General features: G+C 40.9%; 1 protein-coding gene across 1 annotated transcript in view; it reads left to right on the forward strand.

Moving 5' to 3' along the window:
* The first annotated feature begins 1,608 nt into the window (after positions 1-1,608).
* LOC149473686 (atrial natriuretic peptide receptor 1-like) overlaps positions 1,609-24,714 on the forward strand; it is a 206,497-nt gene continuing 183,391 nt past the window's right edge. Inside the window, exons 1-3 of the mRNA XM_089674786.1 lie at positions 1,609-1,701; positions 9,663-9,768; positions 20,641-20,803. Coding sequence (XP_089530912.1) covers positions 1,609-1,701; positions 9,663-9,768; positions 20,641-20,803 — 362 coding nt within the window. The remainder of the gene's footprint in view (positions 1,702-9,662; positions 9,769-20,640; positions 20,804-24,714) is intronic.

Raw genomic sequence — 24,714 nt, forward strand, 5'->3', positions numbered from 1 at the left:
TCACTTCCTGGCCCGCCTCCTTGTTTGCCTGTCTATACAAGACATGCTCAGACTAGGCCACTTTGCCTGAGCAACTTCCTAGCTGTCGGAGCTCCTGTGTGTTACGGCTGTCTGAATCCTACATCGACTACTCGTGTACCGACCCCGGCTTCATTCTCTGACCTTGCTTGTTTTCCGCCTGTCCTGACCTCGGCTTGCTTATTGGATTCCGTTTGTCTCCTCCCTTTATACTCTGCTCCCGCGAACGGTCTCCTCAACCTCAGCTGGGCGTACCTGGGGGCCACGACCTGGTCCCAGCTTGTTGCAAGTCCATCCCCCCCATCAGGGGCTCTAGTGAAGAAGCTGGCTGGGGCTTAGACTCCACACCCTGGGGAACCCCAAGTTGAGGATCAATAAGATCTCACTACCACAGGTGCTGCCAAAGTGCAAAATAAAGAAGACTGCAACAGAATAAAAGAAAATGGCAAGTAACACAGCTGCAGCAAAGCTTTCATTTGTGAATCTGACAAACCAGAACTACCAATCTTGAAAATTCAAGTTGAAAATTCTCCTGATAAGAGAAGGTATGGGGAAATGTATAAATGAAGTCAGGTTACATCACCCTTCAGGTGAGTGGATAGCGAAAGATCATAAAGCTCAGAGCACAATCTCGCTCAGCTTAGAAAATGATCAAATCATACATATATAGCACCCTCCTAGGTAGGTGCTAGGTTTAGAAACTAAGTCCTGAAGTGTACATAGTTTGTTTTTGGAGTATCTCACTTAATTCCCTCAACCATATCCAAGTTCTCCAAAAAAAACAAAAACACCTCTAGACTGGTCATTGAAGAAACATTTGAATGAGTCTGTCTGGCTGTTAAGCCAAGATTGTGGGAAACCTAGACAGTATTCCTGTGGCTCTTACAGGAGTAGTGCTACATTTGGGGGCTTGGTCCGGGATATTCCCCTGAAATACTGTACTGCATTAGTTGCTGCCGACAACAGCCAAAAAAAAAAAAGGAGGAGAGGAACTGTCAGTATTGCTGTGTGGATCGCATGATGGTAATTGGTATGAAAAAGTGTTGTGCCACAGTGGGGAATGTCTGCTGTACAGTGGGAACAGCTTCCAGTGCAGAAGCATTTCCTGGAGGTGGCACGGAAAGAGTTAACTCAGGGAGCGGGAGCAAGAGCACCAGAAAGGTCTACCTAGGTTCAGGCAGGATCATCGCCAGTGTGTGTGCGCTATTATAGAAAAATGTCTGCTACGCAGTTATCAGTACAAAGGCATTTTCGGCTGGTGGCGATGAGGAAGTAAACTAGGCACTGGAGTGTGAGTGAAGCCTTTTGGGAGACATGGGACAATGCCTCCATTCTGTGTATTACTGCCTGCTTTATAGTATGATTTGCTAATGCCGGAGTATGTGATGGCAGGGAAGAGGTTAATTCAGAGCATGGAAAAGTGTGTGCTGGAAGAGTCTGCCCAACAGGAGAGGTGATCATTAGTGAGTAAGCCTATCTGGAGGAGCAGGAGGTGTTGTTGCCCAGAGTTGGACAATCCAGAAAGCAGGGCATGCTGCAGTGCCATATCCGGGTGTAGCAGAAGGAGAGCCATGAGAAATAAGTAGCAAGATGGCGTACGCAGGTGGGAGTATGAGTACCGGAGTTGCTGGGGGAGGTAGTGGATACCCAGACAGGCTGACGGAGCAGCACGCTGAACAACAGGTGGCTCTGTAAAACGGATATGACTTCCCCTATGTCGCAGAGGAAGTCATGGAAGAGATAGAGCCTAGGTGGGTCTCCTGGTGTGAGAATGAAATTTGGGACTTTGTTTGTGACCAAGCAGTTCTGGAACTGAACATACCCCCCATCTTTGGCAGCAGTTCCAGGCCATTAAAAAGGAACTTCTGTGTTTGAGAAGATCCATACACATGGATAAGGTTCTGGTCGTGAAGGCTGGTCACAGGGATCAGGAGTGGTCCATCAACATCTGATGAAAATATGGTCCAGATTCCCAAGCCAGAGTTTTACTGCTAGAGAGAAAATTGGGAAGCCACAAGCACCACCCCTGTTTACATTATGGTAGGACTGTTCAGCAAGCCGAGTTATTATAGCTTCAGATGACAAATACCCAGGATACAAGTTGTTAATTATGTTCACAGTAGAAGATAGACTCCTGGCTTATTCTCGATCGTTAAGTACTTTTAAGGGGGCAAGCCCCCTATTTCTTATATACCTTTCTCTATTATCCTTGCAAATTAAAGAGAAGGGTGCTTCAACTTCTATACAAAGGAACAGCTGAAGCCAAGTCCAAGTGGATGGCTGTTATGGCAAAGGGGCAGCAGCTTGCTAGAGTTCACAAACCCTAAGGAGAAAAGACTTTCATTCAAAGCCCTCCAACCAAGTTCCTCAGGATTACAACTTAAAAAAGGGTCAAATGCCTTGTTCTAAATCCTTTTCTGAAAAAGGAGGGAGAGGTAGCTTTAGCTTGGGTTTGGGCATGTTATGCTGAAAGGAAAGAAGTCTTTGTGAAGATTCCAATGGAAAAGTCTTTGCGAAGATTTATGTTTCAAGTAACTTGCAAGAACTGAACTGTTGCCCGACATAGAGGGCAGTTTTTGTTTGCTTCACAGAAGAAGGATCCCCTATTGTGTTTCATTCTGCCATCCTTACATGGATTCATGGACTTTGATTAGTAGAGCTTGGATCCTAATGCTTTATTAAGGACTCATGTTGCTGCTCTATGCTACTAAGTATTTCTGGTCAGGTGCTGGTATCTGGATAGCTAGAAGATAGGATGTTTTTAATTAGTGCAGCACTTACTGTGACCCAATAAAAAGTAAAGTATATAAAAATAAAAGAACCAAAATAATCTCCTACAAGTTCATGGCAAATTGTAAAGTGCCATTCTACATCAATCTCAAGTGCAGTATATGAACCTCATACATGCTGTAAATAATATACATTTATTCCTTTGTGCAAGCAAGTCTGGGAAACCCAATGAAGTAAATCTTTAATCTACAGGTTCATTACAAAATATAAAAGTGCCATCATATTAGTGTCAAAATCTAAAGTGCCAAATATATATCCTGAATAAATAATATACACTATATTGCCAAAATTATTGGGACACCTGCCTTTACATGCATATGAACTTTAATGGCATCCCAGTCGTAGTCCATAGGGTTCAATATTGAGTTGGCCCATCCTTTGCAGCTATAACAGCTTCAACTCTTCTTGGAAGGCTGTCCACAAGGTTTAGGAGTGTGTCTATGGGAATGTTTTACAATTCTTCCAGAAGCGCATTTGTGGCTTCTGATGTCAGAGGAGAAGGCCTGGCTCACAGTCTCAGCTCTAATTCATCCCAAAGGTGTTCTATTGTGTTGAGATCAGGACTGTGTGTGCAGGCCAGTCAAGTTTCTACGCCCCAAACTGACTCAAGCACCTAGGCATGCAGACTGCTTCTACAAACATTTCTGAAATAATGAGTTGCTCTCAGGAGATCAGTGAATTCAAGTGTGGTCCTTATGGTCTTTGCTTTCTACACTGGTGTCAAGTCATGTTGGAACAGGAAGGGACCATCCTCATACTGTTCCCAAAAATTTGGGAGCATGAAATTGTCCAAAATGTCTTAGTATGCTGACGCCTTAAGAGTTCCCTTCACTGGAACTAAGGAACCAAGCCCAACCCCTGAAAAACAACCCCACACCATAATCCCCCTCCATCAAATTGGCAACCACCAAACCCAGGCACGTCCATCAGATTGCCAGACAGAGAAGCTGGATTCATCACTCCAGAGAACACACCTCCACTGCTCTAGAGTCTTTGCATTGCACTTGGTGAAGTAAGGCTTGGATGCAACTGCTTGGCCATGGAAACCAATTCCATGAAGTTCTCTTCACATTGTTGTGCTAATCTGAAGGCCACATGAAGTTTGAAGATCTTTAGCTATTGACTCTGCAGGCAGTTGGTGACTTCTGTGCCCTGTGAGCTTTAGTATGCGCTGACCCCGCTCTGTCATTTTACATGGCCTACCACTTTGTGGCTGAGTTGCTATTGTTACCATTTGCTTTCACTTTGTTATAATACCACGAACAGTTGACCGTGGAATATTTACTAGCAAGGGAATTTCACAGATGGACTTATTACACAGGTGGCAACCTATCATGGTATCACACTTGAATTCACTGATCTCCTGAGAGCAACTCATTTCACAAATGTTTGTAGAAGCAGTCTGCATGCCTAGGTGCTTGAGGCCATGGAGGAGATTGGAACATCTAAATCCAATGATTTGGAGGGGTGTCCCAATACTTTTGGCAATATAGTGTATATCCAATATAAAAGTCCCAATTAAAAAAAAAAAAATCACTGTGTATATTGCTATAAAAAAAGTCCACTGTGCAAAATAAAGTGACTGGTGCTCAAGCTTCACATTCTTCGGTGTTCAATATGTGCAACACACTTTGTGCTCCCCTTGTTTTTTACCACACACACCGAAATATTGTGACCCTTTATGTGCCATAAGTGGGTCTCAAGTGCTTTTTTAATGGAGTATTATCTCCTACACTGGTCCTGGTGTCACCGCTCTGTTGGAATGTTTTTCCCATTGCTCCTTTCCGTTATACATGTAACAACATACATATTTCATACCTGTGGAATAGCTATGGAAGTGCAGAACCACTGCAGTAGTCACCAATACTACAGTGATCACTGAGGTCTTCTGAGTCTTGCGCCGAGTTTCTGTCCTTCTACATAGTGAACACAGAGGGTCGCTCACTTTTTACCACCCCTATTCACAGATTACTTTGTACCTTTGTCAGTGAATACAAGCAGTTCTTTAATTGGACAAGGTAGAGATGTGAGGTGGAGACATCATGAGCTCCACCTTGTCCAATCAGAGAACACCTTGCATTCACTGAGAAAAATAGAAGACGTTTAGTGAATGGAAACCAAGCTGAGTGAGTGAGCCACTGCGGTTACTATGCAGGAGAGCAGCCACTTGGCACAGGACCCAGACAGTGGCCATTACTGTAGTAGTGGCAACTACTACAGTGATTCTCTGCTTCCACAATAATTGGCCAGATATAGAATATGTATACTTACAGTACATTCATCCAAGCTGAACCAATGTAGTTACATATAACCAATATGCAATATCAAGCATATCTGGAATTCAGCCATACAGGTGCCAAAATATTAACTGCAATTTAACAAACAGTAGAAGAACTATTTATTAAAATCTATAAACATTTACAAGAACAAACCTTTCTAGAGACAAATATTCAATCCTAGGAAAATCAAGGATTGGCAGTTAGATAAATGTAACAAAATATGTTCGTTGCATGACACAATGACTTTACTCATGCTACACATTCCTTCAGAAGTGAAGCAATTCACTAAACAAGCAGCAACACTGGCTGTAAGATTCCTTTATGACCTTTGATCTGCTTCTCTCACAGAATTCCCCATAAAGAACAGTAAGAATGCTGACTCATACTGAGTTTGCAGTGGGCTGTGAATGTCATTTGTATTGCAGCAGTTTTACAACTGTCACTGCATTGTGAAAACTCCCACAGCACTATTCCCTTTCTATGAATGTGTAAAGTTAAAGTGTATGTAAATGTAAAATTAGAAAACTTTTAAAGATATGTTTTATTAGAAGGTGGTAATAACAGTTGTGTGGTTGGTAAAATTGGAAATTTAATTGTGCTGGTACAATTATAGGAAATCATAAAACATCACAGCAAAACCATACATCCAGGTACAATGCAATGATGAAAATATGTAACATAGCATAATATTTTGGCAGTATGTTTACATATCACATATTTTATATAATAATACATTTACGCGCACTTGCATTTTTATTGGGTACACCTGTTCAATGGCTTGGTAACACAAATTACTAATCAGCCAATCACATGGCAGCAACTCAATGCATTTAGGCATGTGGGCGTGGTGAAGTTGACTTGCTGAAGTTCACACCGAGCATCAGACTGGGGAAGAAAGGGGATTTAAGTGACTTTGAACATAGCATGGTTGTTGGTGCCAGACGGGCTGGTCTGGGCATTGCAAAAACTGCTGATCTATGGTGATTTGCACTCACAACCAACTCTAGGATTTACAGAAAATGGTCTGAAAAAAAGAAAATATCCAGTGAGCATCAGTTGTGCGGATGAAAATACCTTGGTGATGTCAGAGGAGAATGGACAGACTGGTTGCTACAACATTTGCTACAACATTCAGATGGTAGGGTAAGAATTTGGCATAAGCAACATGAAAGCATGGATCCATCCTGCCTTGTATAAACGGTGGTGTAATGGTGTGGGGGATATTTTCTTGGCACTAGCAAGGTGTACCTAATAAAGTGGCTGGTGAATGTATATAACAGTACTACAGTGTGCCGTCTTCCTTTACTTCACCACATTTCCCACTTACATGATATTAAAAATAGAACTAAAAGGCAAAACTTTTTTTTTTTTTTTTTTTATAGAGTGGAGAGGTTTAAGAACACCTGTTGGGTTTTTTTTGCTGTCTGTGGCCCAGTTAGTTTTCCTGACACCAAGAGAAAAATGGTGACAGGGAAGAACCTCCAGCAAATTGCAAGCCTCAGCTTTGTTCCTGTGAGCTGTGTGGAGTGGGGTGTATCCCTCCACTTCAATCTGCTCTTAGAGCTCTCCTTATTGACTTCAGCACTCTGCCCCTTTTTTTCTGAACTCTCAGAAAAGCATTATAAATTCTGGACTTTTAACTGATGGAGAAAAGAGAATACTGCAAATAAACAGGTACAACTTTTTAGAAAGATTACTTGTTTCATCTCTGTGTATCACCTGAGGCCTGTCACTTCAATGGGTATATGTGAAGGTTTTAAACCAATTTAAATTACATTGATCCAAAATGATTCTAGTTTCCCTTTAATTCATTTTCTTGAGGGGTTTTTCTATCAAGAGTCAGAAAGTTACACTCAAATTATGGTTCATAGTTTGCCTTGTGATGGTTAGACATGCTAGGATATAACATTTGGGAAAACCGCTTATTTCCCCATTTTTTTCTCAAATCCGTTTTTTTTTTCATGAAAAATTGGCAAAATAGAAAAAAAGTGTTGAATATGTTCTTTTACAATGATAAATATATGACATGGTATTCAAACTATAGAACATGAGGACCTTAGTGAAAGATTTCTGAGACTTTATGTAAATGTTTTCCACAACACAGCGTAAAGTTTACCTATAGTCTGCTCAGTAAATTGTTTTTTCTTTTTTTTCCCTCTCAGTAAAAATGATGAGACCAACATCTAGCGTTTGGAAACATTTCCACAGTGCAATTTCTTCTGAGATCAAAACTACAATTTCCAAATATTTGGAGAAGAAATATTCTTTTCCAAATGCTACAATGATGACGAAACCCATCCTGGCATGCCAGAGGTGCTTCAAAGACATTAATATATACTTCATGGAATGAAATGATGAGGAGCATTATGAAAAAGTGCAAGCAGCTTTTCTCTCCAGAGTTCTCATTCCAGAAACACTCTGCTTCTTCTGGATTATCACAAAGTGTTTCTTCACCAGCAGCATCTTCAATGAAGGAAGTGTTGCAAAGCACAGCATTCCCAAAAATACACAATCTCTTCATTTATAGAAGACATGACACCTGAAAATCAGGAGAACATTCATCAAGCTTTTCATAAGTCTCCATACAAAATTGGCGTTTTAGTAATGCTGGTAGCATTAGCTGTGTAAAGTTGCATTAAAAATGCAAGTTTTTCCGTGTTTTTTTTTTTTAGAATTTTCGCATTACTGTTTAGCCACGTTTTTCCTCATTTCTAATTTTGCATTGAAACGAATGGGATGCAATTTTGCATTGACATCAGTAGGGCATTTTTGCATTGAAGTCAATGGGACGCAATTTTGCATTGAAGTCAATGGGACGCAATTTTGCATTAAGGTCAATTATCACCAAAAAAGTGCCGACTACTGTATTTTCAGCCAATAACTTTCAGAGGCTGTTATATCAGTGCATCACCAATAATTATGACAAACATTCACATCGTTGCAATAAAAAAAAAAAAATCACTTTACTTTGTCTGTACGTACCATCTAGGTGCCATAATGTGGTATTTTCCTTAAATAGCTCAATCAGAAAAAATTATGCATTATCGCCACTAGAGGATACGGACGATCATAGGAAATAAACATATTAGACAAAACACAACAATTTTTGGTTGCAGATGTGTGACGTTTGTCACATTCACACAGTCAATTCTTTAAAAAATAGAAAGCCCAACTAGTGTGAAAATCTCTCTTTTTTTGGGTAGACTGTGGTAGGGCTGGAACTTCTCTTACTGTGTCCCCACAATGAACATTTACTCTCACTTTCTATTCCAGGGACAGAAGTGAAAGGGACAGGATGTGATGTGATGGCTCTGCAATGGGGACAGAGAGCCTCATTTTTTAATACAACAGGAAAAGGTTAGAACCAGGGGCGGAAACTCAGGCACTGCCCGAGGGCCCAGGGTTAGTAGGGGGCCCCATGAGATGCCCCGGTACCTTTTTCATAGGCTTTTTTGAGTTTGGGCAAGGACACAGGGGCCCCATGATCCCCTATTGCCTGGGGGCCCCATGAGTTGTCAGTCCGCCCCTGGTTAGAATCTCAGGTTTTATCGCTGTCTGCGATTACCTTTACTGGCAATCCAATTACCCTAATTTTTTGTTCTGTAATCACAAAGGAAACCTCCCCACAGGAATCGATAATAACTTAGTAGTGTTTCTTACATTTCCCTACTCTGTTCAAAACTAATAATTTAAAAAAAAAAAAAAAAAAAAAAAGTCTGATGCTCCTTTTTAAGGCAAACTGCATTTCTGCATATATCCACTAGATGGAGCTCATGTTGAATGATAACATGAAATGTACTTCTTTGAAAGTAATTGATTTTACAGCTGAGCACATCCAACTTTCTTTTTGTACCATCCAATAGCCAGTCCTAAGGGAGAAATTAGAGCAGCAAGAGCAAGAGCAGCATCACATCTGGCTGTGTATCTCAGGCACAGCATCATTACTAAAGAGCTCCCCCAGGATCCCAAAGTAAATATCTAGAATCTGGGATGTAATAATCTGCTCTGCTATGAAAGGCTTCAAATCATTTCTTTTTCTGTTGCATCTAATTGGCAGTTTAATGGTAGGTATATATACATATTATTGTTCCGTGCACTACCCACTGTCTGAATGTATGTATTAATGTTTTATATGCAGGATATATAAGTTTATTGGCAAAACTTATTTCACTTATTCAATGTGTCCAAAATATATATATATACACATATATACATACACACACACATACACACAGATTTCATTCCTATTAGACGTTTTCCTTCCTTATTTGCCATGTCACAAACTTTCCAGTTTTGCTGTTCACCTGGCAGGCTGTTCACGTTAAGCAGTCTACCATAACACTAATAGATTGCCACCCCCCAAAAACCTCATTTAATGTGAAATGTAACAGATTTTCTAGAACTTGATGTCGCGGAAAAACACAGATTACTCCCACAAATCTCCCAGTAATACACCTAAGGGAACACTGAAATCTGCTATATCTGCAAATGTTTAATACATGAATGATTTTCAGAGAAACATATTTTGTCTAGATTTTTATTCTGATTTAACGGATGCATTTATGTATGTTTTAGCTCCTTACATTGGAAGCAACTGAAAGCTGGCATGACTTGGATAACACAGAGTATGACTGCTGGCCTCTGGAGAAGCCTGATGAAGTAAATATGATAGATTGTGGAGGTAAGGCTGCAATAAGCACGCTGGAGCAAGAGATGCTGATGCTGCACTATGAAGCTAGGCAGAGCACATGATCTGCTCTCTAATAAAAACGAGATGTTACAATATGTACCAAGTTCTATTGGGTATGCTTTAATATGTATATATTACAAATAGACATTCTTAAATAACATGCAGTGCATATTGACATGTTACTATGTCTGTTACTACTACCACATTCAGAGACTGAATTCCGTCTGATCTGTTACGGCTCAGAACCCTAAAGAGAATGAATTGGACATTAATCATAAAATTAACACATACATAGGGAGTAGTATTATTATTTAGGAACCAAAAATCTCCACACAGCAAGCAATCCACACAAAAATCCACAACATCCAAGCAGCAAATCTCCTTGTTGCCTTGAGCTTCCTTGTGTAGTCAAAAGCCTAGGCAAAGGCTTACAGGATCTCTGCCTACTGGGAGTATTGTAAGTAGTCCAAATAGAAAGGCTGGCCATACATTATACAAATTTGAGAATTTTGCTTTAGATTTACCAAAAACCATTTAATATGAGGTCAAACCTAACACTTTTGATTGTATCTAATTAGGCAGGCCGTTGCACTACATAGTTGAAGGTAATTCTAAAGGAAATTGGGCAGAAATTGGACAGAAAATTGTATAGTGTATGACTAAGACTACAGGGGGATTGCTGTGTTAAATTAGACAGGTTCTGTCTCTGAAAATTGCAGTCAGATGAGGGGATCTACAAGACACAAGCACTGTGTAGCATATATAAAATATTTAAAAGTTTTCAAACTTTAACTTGTATTAATACCATTATGAACACAGATTACATATACTCAAATAATCATTTCACAAGTGTAGCTTTCTTAACTTCCAGTCCTGTATAACAAATCTCTCAATCTCTCTCGCCCCCTTTCTTACTATTTTGCACTTCTTTAGTCTCCCCCTTGAATGCACTCACTTTCCTTACCGCTTTCCTCTTCTGGCATGCCATCTCCTGTTCTTTAGCACCATTCGCTCTTTGTCCAGCTGACTCTCTCCTTGAACCCATCTCTATGTTCTGCAGGTTGTTGGCTCGACAAACCCATATATCCTATATATAGTATTTTGTGTTAAAAAAAAAAGTTTCCTAATGTTTTGAGTAGTAGTCTAATTATACTGTATATATTGATATAGTTTAGAGACTCTAGTCATCCACCGACTGCAATCACTATGACGAGGACTTGTAAAAGGAATTTATAAGTTGACCATCTCAACATCACAGCGCATACATCAGGAGACCATAGTAATACTTTATTGACCTTGTAATGGCAATGGAACAGGAGGAAGGAAGGCATTCTTGGGGCTTAAAAGCCCAAGTCCAGGATAGCACCAAGTCAGCCCGATGGCAGAGGTGTAATTAGTGAGATAGTCATTGGCAAACATATAAACAATTTTGAATTGGTGAGAAGATAGAAGCTTAGTCAGGTGAACAAGTTGAAAAGTGGGATTGGGATCAAACAATTCCACAATTAAAGGTCATATCAGCAGCAAACAGCATAAGAGGAAAGGTCTTTCAGTACTTCTCAGTAGAGCATTTCTTAGTCTTTTAAAACTAATTTGATGCACATTGGGCATTCAGATTCATGTGCACAGAAATATACAGACATGGCTACACCAATTGAGCTATAAAGTGTGTTCCTTCACATGCACCATTGAAAATTTTCAAGTTCTTTTGCAAAAAAGGTTTGCTTCACTGTACATAAACACTGAAGATGCCTATAAAACTTTGACGAGTATTTGAAAAAACAAAGGATACTTACCTTCCAAGATTCCAGCATAAATATTATTTATTTGTGACATATACTTTTATACTCAGTAATAATTGCAACTTTGTCATATTGTCCTACCCTATGCTCTAGTTTAATTGCTATGTTAGCTTCACATCAGTGTGTGAACCACCTTCCCTCCACTGTGAACTCCATCTATCTCCATACCCACTTTGTCCTCTTTTCCTTTGGTCCACTACTTCCATCTTCTGCCCTCTTTGTCTTCATCATCTTCTCACTTTGTACATTTAGGGTTCCGACTGTCTACCCTACTTTATTTTACATTTTTTTCAACCTTTTGCTCACTTAGTCCTTTTCCATCTACTGGCTACATTTGTCCACCATTTTCCTACTTATTCTAGGGATTTCTGTTTCTCTCTATCTTCTGACCTCTTCTGCTGTTGCACATCCCCACAAGTAGGTTACCAACTGTTAGAACTCTAACACCAGAGCGTAGTTAGGGCCTAAAATGACCACTGAAATCAGGAACCTAAAGTTCTTGGTTAACTGTCAGTGTTTGACTGTCTTTGAAGACAAGTCTTGAATTATTTTGCCCTTAATTGCACATGTCATATTGTGTTCCCACTTACAATTTCAGGAAAGCTGCTTTTATGGAGATAAATAATTGTGTCTGTTACCCTGATGGAAGCAAGAAAAAAATAGCAGATAAAACTTGCAATGACACAATAGACAATTCAAACAGGATGGGAATTTATCCTATTCACCATTCAGCTTTGCTATCGGTAAAATGATAAGCCAGTACCAGTTTTTAAAGTCTATTTACAACAAATGCAAAGGCGACACATGTATATAAGTGTTGGCAGAAAAACACCTTCTTTTGATAAATGGATTGCTTCCTAATGTGATGAGTGTGACCGATATTATAAACAACCATATTGATAACAAATCATATATAGATGGATATGTGTGTATTTAACAGTGCATACTTAGCTATGTCCTATAGATCGATTTCACAATACAAACATTTGGAATGAAACAATAAATGGTAACTGCAGATGAACATTTTTACGGTTTCTATTGATTTTTATTGTTCAAGTCTTATGAGATATTTTGGTCAAGCTCCAGAAATTCACGCACTTAGACTGAAATACAACATAGGAGGATATACTAATAGCAATTCAAACAAAATGTTTAGACAAAGGGAATGTATAATACTTTCAAAGATTTCCTATATAAAAGGCTTGATATAAATATGAACAATATGTGCTAAAGATTAAATAGAAAGTATTTTTATCGCAACAGATGGCTGAGACGCAGGGGTGATGAATAAAGTCTGTGTGCCACCCTTGCTGCCAATTTTTTATGTGGAATACCTTACAGAAGGTTTTTGCTTCCACCATGTAAAGCCATAGGTGTTTTTAAAAGGGGAGAAGTCTTGTTTGGAGAGGAAGAACAGACAGAACACAAAATATGGCAAAATTTCTTCCTCAGACTGGCTCTGTCTACTGTGTTTCCCCGAAAATAAGGCACGGTCTTATATTTTTTTTGGGCTCAAAGAAACAAAAAAAAAAAAAAAAAAAAACACACTAGGTCTTATTTTCGGGGTAGGTCTTATTTTTTTTTTAAATGTCCAGGTGTGGACAGGGGGTGCAGAGGTGAGCTGCAGGCAGTTGTGGATGAGGGTTACTATGAACAGGGCCAGTTGATGACAGTTGTGAGCTGCAGTCAGGTGTTGCAGGGGTGACTTGACAGGTGAGTTTCAGACAGGGTGCAGATAGGAGCCACAGACAGGGTGAAGGGGTGAGTTGCAGACAGGGAATGCAGAGGTGAGCTGTGGCCAGGGGGTCAGTGCTGAGCCCAGGGGGTACAGAGCTGAGGCTGGGGGATGCAGAGGTGGGTGGCAACTCAGCTCACCTCTGCACCCCCGCAGCCGCAGCTCACCTATGCACCCTGTCTGCAACTCACCTGACTCAATTTACCTCTGCAACACCTGACTGTAGCTCACCTTTGCACCATCCCCCCTCCACTGACCTCATATGGTTAGCTAGCTTTGCAAAACATAGCTGTCAGCAGCCGGCCCCTCTCTATAGTAACTTCCGTTTTGGGTCCTATCTTCCCACACAGTGCACCAAGCACACTTACTCACTGCTCCCCACTGGCCAGCGATCACCCCTGGGGCATCGGTTTCCATGCATTAGGCTGCAGGAGGAGATGCACCGTCCCTAAACACACTGCGCCTGCAGATATCTGTTCCTTCCCTGTCCCACAGTGACTACAGAGGTAGGGGGGTTCTGTGGGAGCGGATGGTGCTGTCACTTCAGCCACGCGGCTGTGTTTATAAGAGACAGTAGATATGGGTGTGCGCAGGGCCAGTGCTGGAGGTGGCGGAATGGTGTTCCGCCATGTTCCAGCTGAAATAAAGCCCTGATCACAACTAGGTCTTATTTTCAGGGTAGGTCTTATACTTTAGCAATTCCCAAAAATAGTACTAGGTCTTATTTTTGGGGTAGGTATTATTTTAGGGGAAACTGTACATTTATCATACACTCTCAGGGGGATGAATGTATGTTTCTTTGTGGATTAAACATGAGAAAAAAACCCTTAGAGACCTTGTCACCGTTTGAAAAGTTAGAAAAAAAAATAAAAATACTGCAAAGGAAAAGTGTAATTCTGTCGTGCTTGGCACAATGTAAATAGGCATATACAATTCCTGATCAGTGTCTGTGGAAGCTGTAATGGCCACAGTGTTCTGGGTGCTCTGCCAATGGCTGCCTTGCTGAATAGTAACAATAGGGTTAGTCACTCAGTACTGCTTCTATTCACAGAAGACCTTGCATTTTTCTCAATGAATGCAAAGCGCGCATTGAACAGACAAAGTGGGGAGGAAGGGCCATGTCATCATGATTTTCACATCGTCCAATCAGAAAAGGCTTTGCATTTATTGAGAAAAATACAAGATTTTCTCTGAATGGTGGTAGTGCCAATCAAGTAACCCTCAGTGTTTACTATACAGAAGGGCAACTTCTCACTACAGCACCTGAAAGACAGCAGCCATCACTGTAGTAGCTTGGGCTACTACAATGATTTCCAGCTTCCAGAGGCAGATCAGGTATTACATATTCATTCTTAAATTGAGCCAAGCGGACTCAATAGAAGTATGAAAAATCTCAAACTCGGGATTCATCTTTAACAGTCCAGTGGAATTGAACCAATTTACTATCGCACTATAGCCGAATGATGGCTACAGCACATTAGTCCAGTTCTGGGAGGGCATCATATGGTGTTCTCCCAGAATGTGCACCTCTCGCTGTCTGTGATCGCTGTGTCCTTTAGACATAGCTGATTACATGACATGGCAAAAGGCCAATCACAGCTGCCTTTTGCCATGTGATCAGCTGTGTCCAGTTACAGCTGACCACTATGTAAATACACTTGCCAGTTATCGGCAGTACTTTCCTCATGCGGTCACAGCATGAGGAAAGTACTGCTGGTAGTCGGCAATTGTCAAAGCAGATATCTGCACTGATTATCAGTGCAGCCCCAAAAGTGTTCAACAGTGCTGACCAGCAGTGCTGCCCATCAGTGACCAGCAGTGCTGCCTATCCTTTCCCAACGGTGCTGCCCATCAGTGCTGCCAATCTGTGCCCGTCCATGCTGCCAGTCGGTGCCGCCAGTCATTGCCCTTCAGTGCTACCCATTATTGACCTTCAGTGCCACCTATCAGTGCCCATCATTGCCACATATCAGTGCAGTATCATTAGTGCCGCCTCATCAATATCCGTCAGTGCTGCCTCGTCAGTGCTGCCTCGTCAACACACATCAGTGAAGGAGAAAAATGACCTAGTGCAAATTTTATAATAGAAACAAAGAACCATTTTTTTCAAAATGTTTTCTTTTTGTCATTTATAGTGTAAAAAACAAAATGCCCAGTGGTGATTAAATACCACTCAAAGAAAGCTCTGTTTTGTGTGAAAAAAAAATTCACATGGGTACAGTGTTGCATGACCATACATTTGTCATTCAAAATGCTGAAAGCTGTACACTGGCCTGGGCAGGAAGGGGGTAAAAGTGCTCAGTAGGCAAGTGGTTAAGACATACTATACACATATGATGTTAGTTCATTTAAGAACGCATGTTTGTGTGATAGGATGGAATGGTCGCTTTTTGGTGTTTTATGGTGCACGGAATAAAGAATACATTGTACTTCTGATTTTGAGATGTGCTGTTCTAGCAATTGTTGGTCAATTGAAAACTATGCCTTGATATGGTTATGACACTAGTGTCTTCACTTTACTGGTTTTTTATGTTTCTCCTCCAAACATTTGGATACATTTCTATGACCATACCTGCACTGTTACATTTAACATGGTATTAATATATTTAACAGTTACATTCTCCAGTTAGGAACAGTGTTACTCATTTCATAGGCTTGCTTCGCCATTTTCTCAGGTCTTAAGTCTGTAAAGGGGAAAAATGTGATCCTAGAGGTGTCTGTTGTGTTGAAGTAAATGTTTCTCCAGAGGCTCTGTTCACACCTATGCATTGGGTACAAAGTGCACATGATTTTGTGCAGAGCATTTGGAGCTTCCCTATGCATGAACACCGCACAAAAGAGCATTATTCTTTTTCAAAAATAATTGGGCACCCATCAGCAAAGTGCATGGTGGTGTCATTAAGATTTAATTGCACATCTGCATGCCTTCCAAAGAGCTGCACATTTTCTGCGATGAAGGAATGCATGTCATTTTGGGTGCGTTCCTGCAACACACAAATGAGAACCTAGCCTAAATGGATAACAATTACAAAAGCACCATGTATCACAATTGCCATTCAAAAAATGAAACTTCACTTTTCATCCTCTGTTTCATCTCAGTACTGCTGACCTCCTGCAGCCACTTTATGTCTACATGCATGAATTCTAGTGAAGGCTTCATTGCACTTCTCAGGGTAGGTTTCCTGATGGTGATAACATTGGACTATACCTGAGTAATGTGTTACTCAGCCAGGGTGACAAGATGACTACAGAGGAGCACATTTGGCAGACAGCGATAGGGTGTCTTCACCCTGTAAGTCTAGGTTTGTATCTATGCAGGTTGCATTTGATATGTTTCTGTATTGCGTTTTGCATTACGTTTTTGCACTTGCATGTTTGCTGCATTTTTCATTTTTTTAATTTTTCTTGTTGCTAGGCTGATATTAAACACAAAACACATCACAAAAGCAGCAAAAACGCAGCACAAACACAATACATGCTTTTCTGCAGCGTACCCATAGAAGTCTATAGAACCATAGGAAATCATATGTATATGGACTGTACTGCGTTTCTGCAAAACGCTGCAGAAAACGCTTCGGTGTGAACCTAGGGTAACAGGAAGTTTCTGAATGAATATCTTCATGGTAGAATCACTAGTGATTTTAATACTTCTGCACATTACATTTAACATCAGCTTGTTAAAACTTATGAGATTTTAGTTATTGGGTTTTCATAGTTTTAAGAAGGAAGTGCACTGAAAATGCAAGATCTGCCCATTTAGTGAAGGTCCCCTCCCATATGCCAAAATGCAGTTAGGCTCGGTTCACACTAGTGCAGGACATGTGGCCCACATTTGCTTGGATCGACAGCCCATTCTTGTGAATGGCCTGCTGTGCCACGTGAACCGTAGAAAAATGGTGCATGCACCTTTTTAAAAGTGCGGCCACAGGTCTTTTTGACCATGCGGTTTCCCTGTAATTCCCACACCCGCGATTGCGCTGCAGGCTGAGATGTGTGGGGTTGCCATGCAGAATGAATGGCAGCACTGCGCATCTTGGAAGCGCAGTTCGATTTGGCTGCGGGTGATTGTGGGTGCTGGAATCAATACGTTTCCCATAACCACAATGCGGGCTAGTGTGAACCTAGCCTTAAAAAAAAAAAAGAAAAAAAAAAAAAGTTAGTTAACCAGTTCCCTACCATGCTATAGCTGAAGGACAGCTACAGCGCGGTGGTCTGGTTCTGGGTTGACATCCACACACACAATTCCAAAACATGCCTCCTGCAAGCCCCCAGTGGCGCGCACCCGGCGCCACCGGTGATTGCTGATCATGTGATACGGTAAACGGCCAATCACGGCGGCCTTTTACCACATGATCAGCTGTGTCCATTGACACAGCAGATCACCAGGTAAATACAGTTGCCAGTCATCGGCTGCACTCTCCTCACGCTGTCACATCATGAGGAAAGTACTGCCAATAATCGGCAATTGCCAGAGAAGTGATCAGCACTGATCATCAGGGCACCGATGATCAGTGAGCTGATGTTCAGTGCCCAGCAGTGCCGCCCACCTGTGCTGCCCACCTGTGCCCAGCAGTGCCACCCACCTGTGCTGCCTATCAATGCATCCTACCAGTGCCCATCAGTGTTGCCTATGCTTGCCACCTCATCAGTGCCTCCTATCAGTGCAGCCTCATCAACACACATCAGTGAAGGAGAAAAATTACCTGTTTGCAAAATTTTATAATAGAAGCAAAGACAAACTTTTTCTTTCCAAATGTTTTGCTCTCTTTTTGTTTATAGCGCAAAAAAAAAACACCCAGCATCAATTAAATACCACCAAAATAAAGCTATTTGTGTAAAAACAAAATGATAAAAATGTCATATGGGTACAGTGTTGCTTGGCTGCGCAATTGTCATTCACAGTGCGACAGCGCTAAAAGCTGAAAATTGGTCTGGGCAGGAAGGGGGTATAAGTGCCTGGTAGGCAAGTGGTTAATATACTTACCTTACCCATGCTTCAGTCTGGTGTCTAGGCAAGGTTGAAGTCACCATTCTTCTAATGAGAACCCAAGAAATGCTGAGTGACCAAAATCTTACAAAGAAGAGCTCCTGTACTGTGCTTAAGCTTTAGCTGATAATATTTTGCCTAGGCAGCATTCCCTGGGATCTCATCAGATGTTTGGTGACATAACCTGCTGTACAGAAGGTGGGGTAAGGTAAGTATATTAACTAACCTTATTTACCCACAGTGTTTTTAGTGCGGCTTTTTGGCATGGAGGAGGAAATCTTCAAAGAGCCGCCTTATAGCAGATATACTGCTACAGGGCGACTCTGCTGTGCAAAATCACGTGTATATGTGATTTTGCATTTTCGGGTAGGGGGTGCATGCCGCCCTATCCACACCACTATTGGCTGCTTGATATGTCAATCACCGGGTCCCAGCTGGAGATTCCCAGCCAGGACTCAGTGATTGTCGGCAGGGCTGAGAGGGGAGAGATCTGTGTGTAAACAACACAGGTCTCTCTTTCGTCAGCATGGACATGCTGCTTTGTATCTCTGAGCAGCAGAGAAATACAAAGCAGCATGCCTCCCAAGCAAAACACAACATAACACACACAGCACACAGTTAACCCTTTGATTGCCCCATATGTTAACCCCTTCCTGCCTAGTATCATTAGTACAGTGTCCGTGCTTTTTATTAGCACTGATCACCAGGGGCGGACTGACCATTTGGAAACTCGGGCACTGCCCGAGGGCCCGGGGTCAGTAGGGGGCCCCATGAGATGCCCCTGGTACCTTTTTCATAGGCTTTTTTGAGTTTGGGCAAGGACACAGGGGCCCCATGATCCCCCTATTGCCCGGGGGCCCCATGAGTTGTCAGTCTGCCCCTGCTGATCACTGTATTAGTGTCATTGGGGATGTCAGTAGCAGTCAGTTCCCATGCAGTGTCAGAATGCCCGCTGCAGTCCCACTATAAGTCGTTGATTGCCGCCATTACTAGTATAAAAAAAAATATAAATAAAAATTCCAGTATATATACTGCCATTTGCACTATACACTATAACTTTCATGTAAACCAATTAATATACACTTATTGGTATTTTTTTTAGCATGTAGCAGAATACATTTTGGCCTAAATGTATGAAGAAATTGTATTTTTTTTATTGGATATGTTTTACAGCAAAAAGTCAAAAATATTGTTTTTTTTTCAAAGTTTTCGGTATTTTTATATTTATAACGCAAAAAATAAAAAAACCGCAGAGGTGACCAAATACCACTGAAAGAAAGCTTGCTGCAAGTCCATCTCCACCATCTGGCTCTGGTGAAGAAGCAGGCTGGGGCTTAGATTCTGCGCCCTAGGTAACCCCGAGTTGGTGGTCTACAAGGGCTCACCACCACAGGTTCGTGACAGGGGGTAAATCTGGAGGGCAAGTGGTTAATAAATGGACCTGGCTTTAAAGGTTAAAGGTAGAGCATTGGATCACTACTAGAGTTTCATGCATTTAGGGTGTAGATCCACTTCAGTGTATTGACCATGTGCCCTAGTGGGTAGGGCTGGTGCTTCCACTAGGCAAACTAGGTGGCCGCCTAGGGCACACTACCACCTATTGGTGCCTGGGCACAGCACAAGCTGGCACTCTCTCTGTGTGTGATGCTACCACATCATGAATGATCCTTCAGCTAAGGGGAGGGGTGGCAGAGGGGAGGAAGAAAGGATAGAGGAAGATGCTAGGTGCCTGGGGCCAGTGTAGCAGCTGATCTGCCGTTCCTTCCAGTGTTCCTCTCAGACTCAGTCCCTTACTGCAAGCCAGTCGGTGGCTGAAGATCACTGTGGAGTTCCAGCCGTTCATCCTCGAAGGCAGATCTGTGCCTGCAGAGGAACGTAATGTCTGGTGTCTCGTGTCTGTGTGAATGTGACCCAGTCAGCCATCCATCACATATGCAATGTGTCAGTGAGTGATGACATCACGATCCCACAGCCTGCTCTTCTAGTGCCTGCTGGGCCTGCTGATCTGTATCAGTGTTGGGGGTGTTGTGTCAGATCTGTCACTGTGTGGGATTGCTCAGTTCAGGTGTTCTCTTTGTGTGTGGGCTGGGCGACCTGCTGTCACATTGCCTGGGGAATTCCAGCCTGGGATCTGTCAGAGCTATCTTATGGCACTTATTTTTGCAAATTAAAAGAAAATGTAGTCGTTTTATGTTTTGTTGATATTATTTTCTACTGTTTTTAAAAAGGTTTAATTTTTTTTTTGTGGGGGGGTGCAAGTAGCTGGTCTTGTCTAGGGTGCAAAATAGTCCAGCACCGGCCACCAGCTAGTGGGCTGTTACATATCTTAAAATGTACAGAATGTTCAACTTGCATACTGTTTTCTCCAGGTCTGGAGATGGCATGGGTTCGCAGGCCTCCTGGAAGGGCATACAGTGGAGAGTCCTTTGTGGTCATCTACTCGGTTTCAGTGTCTGATGGATTTTATCAGTTTGCAGTAACAAAGGGCATTCTGCCACACAGGTATTCATATATTAATCTGCTATTTTTTTCAGCATAGTGGTAATAATTCTGTTGGTGTTGATTAGAGATGTAGAAATATATTACCGTACTAAAGAATGGTCTATATTGAGACTGAATCTCCTTCAAAGTCTATGGTTTACAGGATTAAAGACCAGTGCATCTGTGTTTCTGCGCAGCCAAGTGTAACAGGTTATAAAACCCTTAACACAGATGTATTACTGAAACCAAGACAGATTTCCACTCTGAAAGGTCGCATAATTAAATGGTCACAGTCAAGTTTTGTTCAGTCACAAGTGATTTGGGCTATATTCACACCTTTGTGTTCCAAAAACGTGTACAAAAAAAAAAAAAAAAAAAAAAAAAAATGTGCTGTGCACATTCCCAGAAATATGTGAAAAACCCATATGGTTGGTGCTCACTGCAAATGGGCTGCCCTATATAGTCACGTCACTTAGATGTAAATGGAGGAATTTGAAACTGCAACATTGTATTAAATGATGCAATCTCATGATGCATCTCACTGCTTCCATTTAACATTGCTTTGCAACAGGATTAATAAATGCCCACCTTTGTGTTAAAAGCAGGGGTATTAGAAGCATATATTTGCAAATCTATGTGGAAGCCACACTCTAGCTATGCAGCAGCCCTCTAGCATTGTCCAGAATTGTTAAGCCCCATACACACTGGAAATTTTTTTTTTTAGGCTCCTAGGGGCATCTGGCATTTTTTTTCCGGTCTCTAAACAACCCTGCATGTTAGATTATGTGTCCATTTTTTTTGTAAATGCACATCAAGCATTGAAGCACTAGAAGCATTCATTTCTGTTAGCAAAATAATTTTTCTGGCAAATAAAAGGAAATAACGCCCAAGTGTTGATGTGCCTTAACACACACGCATTTGCAGGCGGCAAGCATTTTTTTCCCCAAACATCGCTGCCAGGAAGAAAAGTGTCTAGGAGAGATAGCAAAATGTCCTGTGTGCATGAGGTAAGTAGGTATTTCCTATGCCCATCAGCTCAATCTAGTGCCCATTATGCTGCAGTTTGAATACTGCCCATAATAAAAGAACATTTGTTAAGAGACAAGTAGACTAAAGAACATTCATTATTATTTATTATTATTCTACAGGATTTATATAGCGCCAACAGTTTGCTCAGTGCTTTACAATATAACGGGAGACAATACAGCAACAATACAGTTCAATACAAGAGGGAAAGGAGGGCCCTGCTCCTTGGATCTTACAATCTAAGAGGGAGGGGCTAGTGGTACAAAAGGTAATAAATGTGGGGGATGGACTGGTAGGAGGAATAGAAGATTCCGTTATTAGCTGAGGGCAGGATAGGCTTCCCTGTAGAGATAGGTTTTCAGAGAACGCCTAAAAGTGAGCAAAGTAGGCGATAGTCTGATAAATTGGGGTAGAGAGTTCCAGAGGATGGGGAAAGCTCTGGAGAAGTCCTGGAGACGAGCATGGGAGGAGGAGAAAAAGAAGCTAGAGAGCAGGAGGTTGTGCGGGGAGCGGACAGAACGGTTTGGGCGACATTCATTTTTACTGATTCACAAAACAAATGTACATGTAAACTCCCTGGACAAATGGCTACGCAATTTTTTTAAAAAAAAATCGGCCCCATAGTGTTTAGGAGCGCTGGAGATTGCATTATTTAGCAATAAAAACCTGCCAGGGGTTCTAACCCAAAATTCATTTTCCGCTCACTATACACAAGAGATTTTTGCATGACTGTACTGAAAACATTAGTATAATCCTGCAATCTCTACACTTTCTGGTCATCCAAAATTGTGGTCTAACCACACTCACTCTTTAAAAGTTGATATTCTATTGGCTATTTACAGTATGTTACAAAGTGGTTGCTGCAACTCATCAGAGTCAGAAGAGAGAGCAAATGCCATTTATGTATATGCTGCCAAATTTCAGTTAATCTGACTTGGTGCTTCAAAGGAGTTTAGTAATGAATACAGCAACATTGAGTGCCTGTATTTAAGGTGATCTACAGTGTACCTATGGTTAAATGTAAAATCATATCTTCATTCTCACATTGTATTCCAACTATTTCTAGCCAACTCCGATTAACATGAATGATCTTGAAGTTTATAAATGTACTTTGTGTAGATCCCCATATGGAAGAAAAATATTTTAAAATTATTGTTCCCAAATATATTGCCATATATTTGAAATACTGCTTTGGCCATATTATATATTTTGCATGCTGAAATGCGTTTTTATTACAAAATATATGAAAAAATATTTTTAAAAATACATTTTATATATACTGTATGTCTTTAAAAAACCAAATATACATTTTTGGAATGCATTTACAAATATATGTAAAAATATATGTTACAATGACTTTATGTTAAAAAAAATCTGCAGAATATATTTAGAAATACACATTTAAAAAAAAAAAAAAAAAAAATTTTTATATAGATAGATAGATATATCTATATCCCAGCCACGGCACCACCTGCCTGGAGTTTGCATGTTCTCCTTGTGCAGGTTTCATCCGGGTACTCCGGTCTCCTCCCACACTCCAAAGACATGCAGGTAGGTTAATTGGATCCTGTCTAAATTGTCCCTAGTATATGTATGTATTAATGTTAGTTAGGGACCTTAGATTGTACACCCCTTGAGGGTTAGGGACTGATGTGAATGTACAATATATATATATATGTAAAGCGCTGCGTAAATTGACGGCGCTATATAAGTACCTGAATTAAATAAATATATTTTGTAATAAAATCGCATTTCAACATGCAGTGTATATGTATATATTTATTGAGATATATTTTAAAATATATTGAATAGGGCCAAAATTGTAGCATTTCAAATACATGGCAATATATTTGGGAAGAATATTTTTTTAAATATATTTAAAATATATTTTTGTTCCATGTGGGTCCCTACACATGTACTTCTTTGAAAGATACATATGTGAGTAGGCACTGCTGTGTCACATTTCACAGAGCCAGATCTACAGAGGTGCTGAAAGGAGGATTTTCAGCAGGCGGAGTCAGTACAGGAATCACAGCTTGCAGGTAGCAAGGTACCATGGGATATGTAGTCCTTAGTAATGGAGGAGAAGCTGCAAAGCATGCAGGGAATCCAGAAAGCTGTGGAAAGATGACCAGCAGAAAGACAGAACTCACAACATAAAAAGAGAATTTCCAAGTAGGATTATATTGGATTGGTAAAAATAAATATTATTTGTATTGTTATTACAATTCTGATGTTATAAAATGATGAAAAAGTATAAACTGTGATCATCGATTACTTTTAAGCTAGACATAATCATGTAGAATTTCTTTTAATTTCAACCTGCAAACTGAAAGGATAAAAAAAAAAAATCTAACAGATCACCCCCATTCATGCTACACAGCATGGATGGATGAATCTCCTGCTGTGGCTATTGAATTTTGAAATTGTGAAAAAGTGCCTATGTTTGAGTAGATAAAAGGTGCTGTTTGGTTGACAATTTTCCATCCGACTCCTTTGATTTTTTTAATTGAGAGATGCCAGGCAAAAAGAGGCAGATACAACCGCGCACTGAACGAATTTCAGCTGCTTCATCTGGAATCGGCTGAGATTCCCCCCATGTATGGCCAGCTTTAGTATTAAACGTATTTTCTCATATTAAAAGTGGTTGTAAAGGTGAAAATGTATTTTTACCTTAATGCTTTTTCTGCATTAAGGTAAAAAGCATTTCAATGTCCACCCCCACCTTCCCAAATACTAATTTGAGCCTGATCTCGATCCAGCGCTGTGCATGTCTGCAGTAGGTCTGCTCTTCTCTCCCCTCCTCTCAAAGAAGCCATTGGGCTCCTGCTGCTGTCAAATTGCGAGGAGGGGACGGGACATGAAGCTGAGCCGCACTGTATGTGTCAATAAAGGCACACTGTGCA

The sequence above is a fragment of the Staurois parvus genome, unplaced genomic scaffold (genome assembly GCF_062004578.1).
Source record: "Staurois parvus isolate SC_StPar_1 unplaced genomic scaffold, SC_StPar_1.0 ptg000012l, whole genome shotgun sequence".
Taxonomy (NCBI): domain Eukaryota; kingdom Metazoa; phylum Chordata; class Amphibia; order Anura; family Ranidae; genus Staurois; species Staurois parvus.